The sequence below is a fragment of the Oratosquilla oratoria genome, chromosome 42 (genome assembly GCF_046742065.1).
Source record: "Oratosquilla oratoria isolate Oo_2021 chromosome 42, ASM4674206v1, whole genome shotgun sequence".
NCBI classification, from domain to species: Eukaryota; Metazoa; Arthropoda; class Malacostraca; order Stomatopoda; family Squillidae; genus Oratosquilla; species Oratosquilla oratoria.
This window is the reverse complement of record NC_134818.1, coordinates 35,538,304-35,554,110: the sequence shown is the minus strand read 5'-3', so window position 1 is coordinate 35,554,110 and position 15,807 is coordinate 35,538,304. Positions and strand designations below refer to the sequence as shown.

Genomic DNA, 15,807 nt, shown 5'->3' with positions numbered 1-15,807 from the left:
ATAAAATACACGAACAAAAAACACAAAATTGGCAAAACTTTATAAATACACTTGATCACAAAACAAACACCAGCAAATTGTACAAAACACTCAACAGCATTACACTATCCAACAGTAACACAACACGCTCTCACGCAGCAATAATCACAACAACAGACAATCTACCCTCAAACAGACAACAACCAAACACACTCATAAATAATTTTGCACAGACAAGTCATCTCACTTCTCACCCTGACGACCAACGCACTATTCGACGTAAGAAAGACTTTCCCACAGACTCAGACTATACACCCTTCATAGACAGTCAGACAAAATACATAATACATAATCTCAAGCACTCATCCGCCTGTGGCCCTGATAACATAAGTAACATCCACCTAAAACACATTGGACCACAAGGTATACACGCACTCACAATCATTGCAAACTACCCTACAGCTATTCACACAACCAGGCGCGGATCCAGGGGGGGGGGGCTGAGGGGGCTGAAGCCTCCCCCAAATTTGTTCTTCCATGAATCATTGTAAGGATGTCATTTAATCGATTTTAGTACTTTCTGATGTTTTGCCAGGTCCGGGGGTTAAATAATCTGACAGCATGTGTGCGGTATTTGGGGTTAATTGTGCTGTGTTTGGCATTTGTTTAATTCCATTTATCTGTTTTGTGCTGCGCGTGTTGTAGGGTTGCCAGGGTTGTGTCTCAGTTGCGCTGAAAAGGGATAGAAAGGAGATATACCACGTTCGTTGGCCGTTTAACATACCTGTATTGTCACCTATATGATTGTTTTGTGTTGTTGAAGCAATCAAGTTGAAGCAATCAATCAAGAAGTATCATCTACAAACAGTAAGTATTCAGGAATACCACAGGCTTTATAGATATCGTTAATGTAAATCAAAAACAAAATAGGACCTAGAATACTACCTTGAGGTACCCCCATACTTACACCCATTAATCTCGATTTAACACCGTTAAATAAGACAACTTGATTACGATTAGATAAATATGACTGAAACATCTGAAGTTTAAAGTCTCTTATTCCGTACTCAGCCATTTTCATCAATAGAATACTATGATCAACTGTGTCAAAAGCCTTCTTAATGTCTAGAAAAACTGCGGCACATATTTTTTATTAGATAGTCGAGTTGCAATATATTCATGTAAGAGAGCAACAGGCATATATGTTGAGTGGTTTTCACAGAATCCAAATTGATTATCGAAAATGATCCCATGGTACTCACGGTAATCTACCAATTGCTCAAAAATAACGGTTTCAAGTACTTTAGACAATACCGGAAGGATCGAAATCGGACGAAAATTTGATACGTTTGATGTGGGCCCATCTTTATGGATTGGGTGTACTACAGCAATTTTTAGGACATTAGGAAAGCAACTCTGTTGAAAGCACAAAGTGATTAAATGCATGAGTAAATGAATAATTTTGGGAGCAGCAGGTTTAAGGATCTTTGCATTAAGGCAATCATAGCCATTGGACTTATTTTTAAGATTATTTATAATATGCAAAATATCGTGAGTTGATTGTTTTATGAGACTAAATTGTGATGAGACTGGAGTTATATATTGAAGTGGGTTTCCTGGGTCATTTGGCAGCTTATCAGCCAATAAACTACCAATTGAACAGAAAAAGTTATTAAACATGTCAGCGATCTCATGGTTGTCAGTTACCTGCCTGTTATTGTGAATAAACAAATTGGGAGTATTATTACTTCTCTTTTTATTAATTACTTCAAGAAGTATTGACCAGAGTTTCTTCGGAACCGATGAATTTTCTTCAAGTTTTTTGAGATAGTATTGCTTGCGAGCCGATTTAATTGATGAGTTGAGAACATTACGATATCTGATAAAATTGTGTTTATTAAGTTCAGAGTTGCACTTAATGTATTTTTTATAAAATTGATTTTTTAAATTGATGCATTTCAATAAGTTATTTGTTATCCAAGGTTTGATTGTTATCTTTCTTCTTGGTGTTATTTTAGTCATTAATTTAGTAATTTCTTCATTAAATGTAGTTAGCAAACAATTGGCAAAATCATTGTGGTGACAAGTATAATGCACAGTTGCAGTTAAACGTTGAGGTGTAAGCATCTACTCGAGTAAGCACGTAAACTATTACTTATTCGTTTATAATATCTCTTGCAATTGTTTAATAACCCAAAGGGAAATTGAATAGTGGAACACCTTTCTATAAAAGAAAATTATTACTTTAACTTGATATCGAGATTACCATGTATTTTCCCAGTAATCTGGAAGTGAGCATTAAGGGAGAGCAACTGGAGGAAGTGGATAGTTTTAGATACTTGGGTGCAAATGTGGCAGGAAAAGGTGGAGTAAAGGTGAAGGTAGAATGTAGATTGAGAGAAGCGAGTAAATGCCTTGGTGGATTAAAAAGTGTAATGAGGAATAGAAATTTGGGAATGGATGCTAAGAGGAGACTGTATTTACCTAGTTGTATTTTGCGGGAAGGGGAGCTATGCTCGTGTTGTCCCGCCTTTGTATCTTGCAGTGTCTAGTTTGTTTTTAAACTCATGAATGGTTTTTGCGCATACTATTTCATTGTCCAGTTTGTTCCAAGTGTCCAAAACTCTATGAGGAAAACTGTTTTTCTTCAGTTCTCTTCTATAGCTATGTTTTTTTATTTTCTTTCCATGTCCTCTTGTGTTTCTTTTGTCCCAGTTAAGTAAGTTCTCACTATCGAGTACCTCTGTGCCTTTCATGATTCTGTAGATGGTCAATAGGTCACCTCTCTCTCTTCTTTGCTCCAGTGTCGGTAACTCCAGTTTAGCCAATCTCTCTTCGTATGATAGGTTTGCAAGTGCAGGTGCCATTTTTGTAGCTGCTCTTTGGATTCTTTCTATTTTCTTTATATTCTTTTTGGTACTGGGGGACCACAATGTCGCTGCATACTCTAATCTAGGCCTTATCAATGTAACCAATATTTTTTTCATCATGTCTTCGTCCAAGTATGTAAACGCCACTTTTATTGATCTTAGCAAGTTGTAAGTCTCCCCGACAATTTTGTTAATCTGTATATCATAGGACAAGTCGTTCGTGATAATTACTCCCAAATCTTTTTCGGATCCTACTTTCTTTACTTCTTTGGTTCCAATTGTATATTTTCCTGATATTCTGTTTTTGCTTTTTCCAAACTCCATTATGCTACACTTCTTAGTATTAAAGTCCACTTCCCATTTCTGACTCCAGTTCCATACCCTATTTAGGTCTTCTTGCAGTGCTTCACAGTCCTCATCAGTTTCTATTTTCCTTAGCAGTTTGGCGTCATCGGCAAAGAAGCTCATGTAGCAGTTCACGTCCTCATCCATGTCATTCATATAGATAGCAAACATTATTGGTGCCAGCACAGATCCTTGCGGTACTCCACTGATCACCTCTTTCCAGTCTGAATATTTTTCTCTGAGCACTACTCTCATCTTTCTACCAGTCAGAAAGTCCTCTATCCATTTTAGTAGGTTTCCCTGTATTCCTCCTATGTGTTCCAGTTTTTTTAGTAGTTTTCTGTGTGGTACTTTGTCAAAGGCTTTTTGCAAGTCTAGGAATGCACAATCAGCCCATCCATTTCTTTCTTGCACTATGTCTATTAGTCTTGAGTAAAAGCATATTAAGTTTGTGGAGCATGATCTTCCTTGTCTGAATCCGAATTGTCTTGGGTTTAATATGTCATTGTCTTCCAGATGTTTTACCCATCTATTCTTGATTATTTTCTCACAAATTTTGGCAATGGTGCTTGTTAGTGATACTGGCCTATAGTTGGTGGGTTCTTCTTTGTTTCCTCCTTTGTGTATTGGTACAATGTTAGCGTTTTTCCAGTCCTCGGGTATCTTTCCTTCTTTGAGTGAGCTGTTTATTAAGATGTGTATTTTGTCTGTTAGTTCTTCTTTGCACTCCTTTAGAATCCAATTTGCAATACCGTCCGGGCCATGTGATTTTCTGACATCCAGCCTTGATAAATGTTCTGATATTTCCTTTAGTGATGCTGTAAACTCATTCATGAGGGGAGATTTCTTGTTTTTGTCTATGTCACAATTCGGTATTTTCTCTCTGGTGAAAACAGATTTAAAGTGATTGTTCATGACTTCGGCCATCTCTAAATCTTCTGTGTATTCTATGTTTCCTTGGCATAGTTTCACCAATTCCTGTTTGTTTTTAAGTTTACCATTCACATACCGATAGAATAGTTTGGGTTGCTCTTTGCATTTGTATGAAGGAGTGATTGTGCCAACAGCACTGTATGGGGCAGAAACATGGAACATAAGAGAGGAAGAGAGAAGGAGCTTGAGTGTGTTTGAGATGAAGTGTTTGAGAAGTATGATGGGGGTTACTAGGCTAGATAGGGTGAGAAATGAGTCGGTGAGGAGGAGAACAGGGGTGGAAAAGGAGCTGGGAGATAGGGTTGATGAAAGAGTATTAGGATGGTTTGGACACATGGAAAGAATGAGTAAAGAAAGACTAGTAAAGGAGGTATGGAAGGCAGATGTGGAGGGAGTGAACATGAGGGGATGTCCTAGGATGAGGTGGATGGATGGGGTGAAGGGGGCTTAGGGGAAGAGGGGATGTCTGTTGAGGAAGGACGGGAGAGGACAGAAGACAGGGGTGAATGGAGAATGGTTGTATATGGAAGATGTTGTGATGCATGAGGTGGAATGAAACGGGGGGATGGGGGGTGAGGTAGTGTGTGTGAGCAAAATTTTGACGCACACACTACCCCCTTTATATGGGGGGACGGAGAAGGGGGGTCGCCGATTTAATGAAGCGGCCTTGCTGTGGATGTGCTGTGTCTTGCGACACTGCTTCTGACCCAGGGCAGTGGACAGGATGCAGGGATGACCCGTCATCTAGGAGGTGCTGAGATGGGAGGGAGGGTGGAGGGGTGTGGAGTGTTTTCAGGGATGGAATGGGTGGGAATGATTTTATGCCTTTTCCTTTTTGGCTACCTCCCTAGTAAGGGGGAAAAAGCCTTGGTATATGTATGTATGTATGTATATTTAATTTAATCTAGCAGTTCTCCACAATGTTCTTCCATTTCCTTCTATAATTTTTACCAGAGACCTTACTTGAGATTATGTTTGTGGCAGAATTCTTCTATGAAAATAAGCCTGTGTCAGATACTTGTTTTTTGCCCCTGCCAGGCTGGCAGGTCCAGTGAAATGAAGTGAGCAGGGGAACCCGCCAAGATCACTGCATTTTTCAAGCGACGACCTGAATGTGTGATAGATAATGCCACCACAGAGGCAAGTGTTCCGGAGGAAGCCAAGACTGCCGAGGTCCCCCACTCGTCACGTGAAGACGGCACAGTTGCAGTGACAGCTTCTCAAGACCCTCGACTTGACATTGCTGATTTCGTGGGGGAAGAAGGGAACAGATGCAGAGATGGTGGACATCATCCACCAGAAAGTCCCAGTTATCGAGGCTCTTCCATTCAGCTATGAAGGCGGTCAAAAGAGGCGGTTCCAGCCTACCTGGTGCTCAACATACCTGTGGCTCAAATATTCAGTTTTGAAGAACGGAGGATACTGAGCTCGTAAAAGACCACACGTCCACGAAGCGGAAGAAGCTGGTCAGCCTCTGCGCTACTGGACACGACTCAGTCATTGTGTTTATGGAATTCCTGCCAGTTATTGCCGTCTTTCTGGAGAACGAGAGCAACTCGGACGCAACGGCGCGGCGGGACTACTACTAATAGCAATCCGAGAGCCACGCTTTCTGATTGGTCTCGCCGTCGCTGAGTCTGTGCTAGCTCACACTGTGGAGCCGAGCCGAGCCCTGCAGTCCCCTATGGTCGATCTAGTCTCAACGTACGCTACGATTGGTGATGTGGTGACGCATCTAAACAAGACCCGGGAAAGTGCACTGACCAGCTTCCAGGACATCTTCAAGAAGGCAGAGGGGCTCCTCCAAGAGAACGGTTCATCACATGACACCATTCCTGTACCTTGAGTTTGCAAGCGCCAAACGCAGCGAGCGTATTTACCCTTCCAGACAGCTGAGAAGTATTACCGAAGATCTGTATATGTCCCATTCCTCGACCATGTATTGACCGAGCTGCAGACCCGGTTCGGGAATGATACTATTCCTGTTGGCTTCAAGATCATGAATCTGCTCAGCAGCGCTGACGGAGATGTTGCTGCTGTACTGGAAGCGGCAAAGGTTTATGAGGCTGACATCGAGACCTTGAGCCTCGTTAGGGCGGAAGCAGAGCGCTGGTATTCAACAACAATGAAGTTCAAATCCATTGGAGATGCCCTTGCCCACGCCCAGACCCGAATGTATCCGAACCTGGCCAAGCTCCTCTGAGTTTTGATCACGCTCCCAGTCTCGAACGCAGAGCCCGAGCATTCATTTTTAACCCTGAAGCGACTGAAGACCTACCTAAGGAATACTATGGGTCAAGATCGCCTCAACGGCCTGGCGCTAATCGGCGTTCACAATGAAATCAATATTGAAATAGACAGTGTAATCAATGTATTTGCCACAAAAAACAGGAGGTTGATGTTCGTGTGAGATCCCATGAACAATGCTGTGTGTTATTAATGTAATTTAGATACTTTTATTAACAGGTTCAGAAGTTCATACACGTTTTTGTTTGTATTTCTGATTTTTAAAGCTACTTTTATTTTTCATTACTTCCATGAGTCCATGTGCACTAACACTACACACGGATCCTGCAATAATTTCTCTCTATGCGAGAGTATACGCGTGCCAGTGCCTTATCACTGACTAGCACAAGCGTGTAACAATATAAAACAAGTATACATTCTATTATGTCTAAAATACAGAAAAATCTGAAAAACATTATTAAGTTAAGTATACCTCAGACTTTTGATACATCAGACTACTCAGAGGAAGGAATTCAGGTTAGCCCCCCCCAAATTTTTATCCTGGATCCGCCACTGCACACAACACTGAAAATTCTTGGTGTAACATACGATACATCCATGTCTTTCAAACAACACATCACAAACATAAAAAAGCAAATGCACACCTAGACTTAACGCACTTAAGTCAATCACTGGAACAACATTTGGACAAAACAAAGAAACTAATACAACAATATACAAACAATGCATACGTTCAGTGAAGAATTATGCGAGTCCTCCATGGGCTCCTAATCTCAGTGAGACACACCACAACACCCTTCAAATCATACAAAACAAGGTTCTAAAAACAATTACAGGCTGCACAAATACAACACCTACAGACCATTTACACCATGAAACAAAAGTCCTCAAAGTCAAGGACCACCTCGACATGAGAGGCACACAAACACTTGCCACAGCCACCACAAACACATCACACCCGCTATACTACATAGCAGAACACCCACACACACCAAGAAACATTAAAACAACACCCAAAGACCTGTATCACACACAGATACTCTCTTCTCTTCCTCCACAACCACCAAATACCAGCCTCTGGAAACATATTCATAATCATATCACTCACCGCTCCATTAACACACCGAAAGACAACACACTGCTGCATGCCAGACCCCCTGATATCCACCCTTCTGAATCCTCTCTCCCACGAAAGGACAGAGTCCACCTGGCCAGACTGCAGTGCGGCCACCACCCAGCACTTCTAAGCTACCAGAAGAGGCTGGATGACTGCATTGTGAACAGCTGCCCAGGATGTAACACTTCACCCCATACCATACAACACATAATGGAAGACTGCATTATACACAATCATGCATGCAAACAACACAACATACACTCTACAAAGGATTTGTGGGAAAACCCAGTTTCAGCAGTGGCATTCCTTGGGGAGACGGGACTGCTCAGATAGTCTAGGGAACGACAACAACAACAACACAATATTTATTCTATATGGGAATGGGATTTGTGGGAAAATCCCATTCCAGCTGTGGCGTTCCTCAGGGCGACAGGACTGCTTGGCCAGACAGTCTATGGAACAACAACAACAGCACAAATCCCATTCCAAGGCTTTTTTCCCTTGTAAGGGGGAAAAAGCCTTGGAATAGGATTTATGGGAAAATCCCATTCTAGCTGTGGTGTTCCTCAGGGCGACAGGACTGCTTGGCCAGACAGTCTATGGAACAAGAACAACAACAATGGAGCAAGTAACTATCTGCCAAGAGAAATGAAGAATAGATACTATATATGCTCTAATGCAGAAATGTCTTCCTCACCTTCTTTGAGTCCTTGATAAATCTGAAGGCTGCATTCTGTCGGTCCATTTCTTTCTTAATATCATTCATGGTGACATCTTCCAGATGGAAAGAGCTTTCATTTGGGGTTTTGTGATCCCTAAGGAACTGCTCTGTTTGCTCAAGTACCTTTCTGCCCTGTGTCATAAGCTCATCCTCCATCCATGCTTCTCGAGACATTTTAAGGGGCACAGATGAAATCTTCCTTCTGTAACTTGGCACTCCTGCAGTGACAGATTCTGTCTGTTTACTGAATTGTTTTGCATGGTCCCTTGGGTCAAAGTATTTGTTAATGATGGCTGAAGCTCCTAGGTCTCCGTCCTCACTGGAAACCCCAAGGTCCTGCAGAGTGAGTCTTCTTCCCATGTTCTTAGGACTAGAAACAAGACTGGAAGACATTTCTGACCTATTTTCCATTTCTGAGGTCATTCCACTTGGCTCTAAGCTCAGTTTTTCTTCTGTTGATCTGTCAAACTCAAGAACATTATTTGGCATGCTTTTCTTTTTGGCCTTTTCAGTCTTTATTCTCTTCACTAGAGAGGTATACTTTGATTTGATTCTCTGATATTTAGCTTCATGGCTGCAGGTGTCACCACAGGACTTGTGTTTTTCTGGAGAACCCTGTGTTTCCTTAAGACTTCTTACTTTGGCCTCGTGAAGCTTCAGTTCCTGAAGGTCTTCCTCTAAGGCTCTCCTCCTCTGTCTTAGTTCTTCTAGAATCTCATCAAATGTCTGCTGGTCTGTTTTGTTTCCATTAGGTTCTTCCTTTTCACTCTCACTCTGATCACCTGATACCCTTGACATGGACTCAGGCTCTGCCTCTGCTCGCATGACCTGTGAGGTTTTCTGTTCATAGCTCATCTGCAGATGTGTCAGTTGCATCTCTAAATGATCCTTTTGTACTTGAAGTTCAACTGCAAATTTCTCCTTCATTTCTTTTAAATTGACATCATGTTCCTGCTTCAAGGCCTTCAGAGTGTGTGTGTACTCTTCTTTCAATGTCTTCATTTCTGTTTCATGCTCCGTCTTCATCTTGGTCATTCTTGCTTCGTGTCTTTCTTTTTCTGCATTTTGCTGAAAAAATAATTACATAAATCACTCTAAATGATCTATAATGTGCAGGTATTATCTATTTTCTTGCTATTGTTATCACTATTATTATTACTATTTCTATATGTATATACAGTATAAGAGGCTGGTAGAAAAGAGGGTAGAAAGAGGAGTAGAGGATGGGTTGTTGCATTTTATAGGTAAGTTGTTTATAAAATAACAAGCCTGAGCGAGCTGCCTGAGTCTGCTTTCCACCTTGTGTAGGTAATAAAATGATTATTTATAAATAAGAGCCCAGGAGCTCGAGTGTACTGCTAATATGACATTCCTTTGTAACCTACGTGAGAATTATGCAGAGACTCAATATTATTCTAAGTAAACAATATTGCCATAAAGATTTGAAACAAAAAATGTGATTGTTGAAAGGGTGGAGAAAATCCAATTGGTTCACAATTGTAAGATTATACCCTTTGGGGAGGATTTTAAATATAGAGTTAAAGATCATTGTACTAAGGAAATCACTACATCACTGCAAATTTCATGTAGGATCTTGTATACATGCTCCCAGGGGATTCATTTGAAAAGACTTCTGGAGTATGCTGTATAAGAATTAATGCAAGATACAGAAGATTACATTTTCATTCTCCTAAACAGAAGATTATAACTAAAAGAAGCGAGTTGCCATATCCATAAATGAGGACCACAAGGGTGATTACAGTGGCTAAAGGGCTTACAGTGGCAAGAGAGGTAACAGTAGCAGCAGCAAGGGAAAGAATGCACACAAATAAAAATGTCATATGAAGATATGAAGTGTCAAAACTAGAACTACCAACTCTGGAACAAAGAAGAGAAAGAGGCAACTTGTTGACCATCTACAGAATTATGAGAGGTGTGGAAGCCCTTGATAGAGATGACTTACTAAATTAGGATAAGAGAAACACAAGAAGACATGGAAAGAAACTCAAAAAGGACAGTAATAGAAGAGACATGAAAAAAAAAACTTTCCCTACAGAGTGGTGGATGTGTAGAACATACTAGACAAAACAATAGTGTGTGCAAAAACAATACAAGAATTTAAGATCAAATTAGAAATGGTAAGATACAGAGACAGAACACCACGAGCATAGCTCCCCGTCCCATAAGATACAATTAGGTAAATACAACTACATAAATTAAAATGTCTCCAAAGAAGAGCATTCAACACATACAATTAAAACATCTCCAAAGAGAAACACCTAATGCAAGCAACTAAAGAAGACCATACCTAAAGAATTTAGTGCAACTATACATGCTTGCACATGTGAAGTGAATTGGTGCATTCAAACATTCATCACATCCAATGTCTCTGAAGAAACAAAACAAGATAATTCATCTACAAAATTAATGCAAGCAACTACTCATGAACTCCAACCAATGATATATGGGACCACACAGTGGACACAAATCCCCATGCTGGTACAAGGATGAGCTAGTGAAAATGAGGGATGACAAGGATGATGTGTTGCTGAGGTGTGTGCCTGTACCTGTTGAGGGACAACTACAAGTTGAAGAGATGATTCAAATCAACATTATCAACAGAGAAGGTAGAAATTCACATGTATTATACTTGTAATTAGAGTTAGAATGGGCATGGAAGTTCTCCATCATGAAGTTATTACTTCACATTTAGGGGGAAGAAAATACAACAAGGGTAAAAAGATTAAAATAATTGATACACTAATAGTGACAAAAGCATACTTGATGAAAGGAAAAAGATAGAAATATTGAAAGAAAATGTAGATCCTGAGAAGGGTAATGCTAGGCTTATAATAAACTTCCAGCAAATGGAAAATATACAAACAAATGAAGAAAAAATTAAACACTTTACATGAAAGTGTGATCAGGATCCTATCAGGTCTTTGGTTAGAATGATAAAGACAAAAACAAATGGAACAAAGAATATTTAGCAAAAACAGACAGATGATCTAAGGACATGATTTCTATGTTGAAGGATTCAGATTGGATAGAAAGTAGATCTAGTAACAAGTTAAAAGTTTCTCAGGCTATCATTTGAATAGCATTTGCACTATTGGTATACAACAGTGACTAGATGAGTGCAAAAGCTATACAAAGATCTTAAAGAAACAATGGACTTAGGGGAGATACATTATCTTTTACAAGGTTATCAAGAAAGTAAACCAATTAGTCTATGTGATGACATTAGGAATGCAATAACAGAAATTATAAACTCTAGGAGTGATTACAGAAACAGAGGATCTGAACATAGTTTGAAGCACTTCAGGGAATGCTAGACTTTGTAGTGGGAGCAGGTTCCTGCTAATGTATTATAATTGTTATATATATGTACCAATCTATATCTATATGGAACCATCTAGTGGGTTCCTGCCAAGGGATTTGTATTCACACAGATAAGTGTGCCCGACACCAAGGGTAGCATCAGTATTGTGCTACCTGTATTTACCTAGTTGCATTATACAGGAAGAGAGCTATGCTTGTGGTGACCTGTCTTTGTATCGCTCAGCATCAAGTTTTTTCTTAAAATCTTGAATAGTGTTTGCACACACTGTTTCATTGTCTAATTTGTTCCAAGTATCTAACACTCTGTGTGGGAAGCTGTTCCTTTTCAGATCTCTTCTGTAACTATCCTTTTTTAGTTTCTTTTCATGTCCTCTTGTTTTACCATTATCCCATATTAACAAGTCATTCTTATCTAAGACTTCCATTCCCTTCATTATTCTATAGATAGTCAACAAGTCTCCTCTTTCCCATCTTTGTTCCAAAGTTGGTCATTCTAGTTTGGACAGTCTTTGCTCATATGTCAGTTCGGAAAGAGTTGTTGCTAGTTTTGTTGTTGCTCTTTGTATTCTTTCTAGTTTTTATATATTCTTTTTGGTACTGGGTGTCCAAGTTTTGGTCTTATTAGTGTAGCTAGAATATTTTTTATCATTTCCTCATCTAAATAAGCCAACGCCACATTAATTGACCTCAATAAATTGTAGGTTTCTCCGAATATTTTATCAATATGCTTATCCGGTGTCATGTCCTTGCTGATCATCACTCAAAGATCTTTCTCCGAGTTTACTTTTTTCACCTCTTCTTCACCAATTTTGCAATCTTTCGATATTCTGTTTTAACTCTTTCTAAATTCCTTTATACTACACTTCTTTATATTGAATTTTACTTCCCACTTTTGAGTCCAATTCCAGATCTTGTCCAAATCTAGTTGCAACGAGTTGCAGTCTTCCTCCCTTTTTACCTTCTTTAGTCATTCTTATTTGCAAAGAAATTCATATAACAATCTACACCTTCATCCATGTCATTAATGTATATGGCAAACATGATTGGGGCCAGTACTGATCCTTGCAGGACACCGCTTATCACTTCTTCCCAGTTTGAGAATTTATCTCTAATTACTACTCTCATTTTCCTATCAAATCTTTCATCCATTCCAATAATTTTCCTCTGATGCCACCTATTGACCCAATCTTCTTTATTAGTTTTTTATGTGGTACCTTATCAAATGCCTTTTGTAGGTCCAGAAAGGCACAGTCTGCCCACCCATCTCTCTCTTGTATTATGTCTATTAGTCTTGAGTAGAAGGAAATCAAGTTTGATGTACATGATCTTCCTTGCCTGAATCCAAATTGGTTTGGATTCAGTATATAGTTTTTTCTTCCAAATGCTTAACCCATCTATTTTTGACAACTTTTTTGCAAATTTTTGCTACTGTGCTTGTTAGTGAGACTGGTCTGTAGTTAGATGGGTCTTCTTTGTTTCCTCCCTTATATATTGGTACAATGTTTGCCTTCTTCCAGTCCTGTGGTACTTTTCCTTCTTTAAGTGAGAATCTATTTATATTGTATATTTTGTCTGTTAATTCATCCATGCATTCTTTCAGTATCCAATTTGCAATTCTGTCCGGACCATGTGATTTTCTAACATCAAGGGTTTTAATTTGGTCACTGATTTCCTTTTGTGTTACAATTATCTCTTTCATTGAAGGGGATAACTCTCACTATTTCCTCACAGTTAGGTGAGTTTTCTATTGTGAATACTGATTTGAAATGGTTGTTCATAATTTCAACCATTTCCAGTTCTTCTGTATATTCATTTTTACCTTGGTGCATTTTTTCTAATTCTTGTTTGTTCTTCAGTTTTCCATTTACATACCTGTTAAATAGTTTGGGTTCTTCCTTGCATTTATCTATTATCTTTTTTTCATATTTTCTCTTTTCATCTCTGCATATTCTTACATACTCATTTCTTAGTTTGATGTACATTTGCCATTTGTTTGTTTTCATGTATCTTTTCCATTTCTTCCAAGCTTTGTCTCTATTATCCTTAGCTTCACTACAACTTTTGTTGTACCAGCTTTTTATGTATGTTCTTTCCATTTTATGTTGTGGTACATATTTATTCATTCCCTCATTATAAATTTCTTTTAGTATGTTCCTTTTCTCTTCCCTCCCTGTTTCTTCGTTTAGGAATTTTTCCCAGTTTGCGTTATGAAAGAATATTTTGAGTTTCTCAAAATTTATTTCAATTTGTTCCAATTCTATTAGTACATGGTCATCTTGCCTATCAGAGTTTTGTAATCAATTTTATCGACAATCTCAGGCTCTGTCGTAAGTATTAAGTCTAATTTTGGGGGTTCTTCACTGCCTCTATATCTAGTACTTTCTCTAATCCACTGGGTCATTGTGTATTCAATGGTCAAGTTAAGTAGGACATTGCCCCAGAGTTCCTCTTCCCCCTTCACTGTCATTTCTTCCCAACATATTTCTTACAAAGGATTATAAAGGCGGAACATGCCGACAGGAGACCTTTTGGTCCATAACTAGGTCAGATGTGAAAAAATTATGATAATGATAAATGAAATAAAGAAAAAATATAATAATATAAATACTAATTAATAAGACAAAAAAAAAAAAAAATGCATAGGTATAGTTAAATAATACACAAATAGGTAAACAGTAAATAATGATAAATTGACAGATAAGTAATAATAAATGAAAATCAAGTAAATAACAAGGTCAATTTACAGCTTCACCCAACCAACGAACCTCTGCTGCATCCTCTGTTTTTCTAGCAAATTATGTAGTGAACTGATTGGTTTTGAATTAGTCACCCATAATTACTGGGGCGCCTCTACGGACCCAGAGCTACACATCATTTTGTCTGTGATAGAGGAAAACTCTGTTCATAGAGAAATGATGACACTTTTATACTACGACTGTCCCTCAGTTATGCTATCCCCCAACCCCTTGTTACTGTCCTATACAATTTCTCTGAATATTCATTTCTTTTTTTGCCTACCTTCCCTGTGGTGAGGGCAAAAGAATACTGCCACCAAGTATTTCCACTTGAATAGTAAGAGGCGAGAAAAAAGGGACAGGGATTGGGAGAAGGCATCCTTCTCCCTGTAGCCCCACAGGGGACATTCCTAAAAAATGTAAAGGCATAAGAGGGTCTAGGAGTTTTCCAACCAGCACCCTAAGGTTTGGGTTTTTTAATGTGCGTGGATGTGGTACAGATGAGAGTAAAAGTGAAGAGATAGGTAGTATGTTTGTGAAAAGAAAGATAGATGTGTTGGCTTTGAGTGAAACTAAGTTGAGAGGGAAGGGCGAGTGTAAGTTTGGGAGTGTAAGTGGGAGGTTATCAGGAGTGAAGAGAGGGCGAGGGAGAGAAGGGGTGGCTATACAAGTAAGTGAAGAGATAGGTAAATGTGTAGTGGAGTGGAAGGAGGTTTCCTCAAGGATAATGTGGATGAAGGTGAAACTGAGAAGGGAGATGTGGGTTTTTGTAAGTGCATATGGGCTTAGTAGTGAGAAGAGTGTAGAAGAAAGGGAGGATTTTTGGATGAATTTAAATGAGTGCATAGAGGAATTAGGGAGAAATTTCAATGTAGTGGTACTGGAGGACCTTAATGCTAGGGTAGGAAATGAACCAATTGATGGAGTGGTTGGGAAATGTGGAGTTCCAGGAAAGAATCATAGTGGAGAATTGATGGTGATGTGTCTAGAAAGAGAGTTGATGATAGCAAATACAGTGTATTAGAAGAAAGTCAAGCATAAGTACACATGGGAGAGGGTGGTGGATGGAAGGGTGGTAGATAGAGTGTTAATGGACTATGTAGTGGTAGATAGGAGTATAATAGAGTTAAGGATGTACATGTGCTTTAGGGGAGAGGGTGGGGGAATATCAGATCATTTTTTGGTGGAAGGTAAGTTGAGAGTGGAGGATAGATAGAGAAAGAGGAAAAGGACAAAAGGTAGGGAGGTACTTAGAGTGAACTCTTTAAATGAAAAGGAAAAGGAGAAGGAGTGCAAGAAAAAGCTGAGAGAGGAGTGGGACGGAGTGAAGGATAGAGTAGAGCTAGGAGTGGAGGAAGAATGGGAATGGTTCAAGGAGGGAGTCACATGGTTCAAGGAGGGAGTCACAAAGTGTGCAAAGATGGTGTGTGGAACACAAGAAGGACAGGAGGAAATAGAGGGAAGGGTAGTGAATGGTGGGATGAGAAAACAAAGAAGGTTGTAGAAGAGAAGAAGCGA

At 39.3% G+C, this 15,807-nt stretch overlaps 1 protein-coding gene across 1 annotated transcript in view; it reads right to left on the bottom strand.

Annotated features, from left to right (window-relative positions):
• The window catches only part of LOC143021744 (uncharacterized), a 231,433-nt gene that overhangs the window by 73,891 nt on the left and 141,735 nt on the right, over positions 1-15,807 (bottom strand). The window contains exon 13 of the mRNA XM_076179439.1: positions 8,189-9,280. Coding sequence (XP_076035554.1) covers positions 8,189-9,280 — 1,092 coding nt within the window. The remainder of the gene's footprint in view (positions 1-8,188; positions 9,281-15,807) is intronic.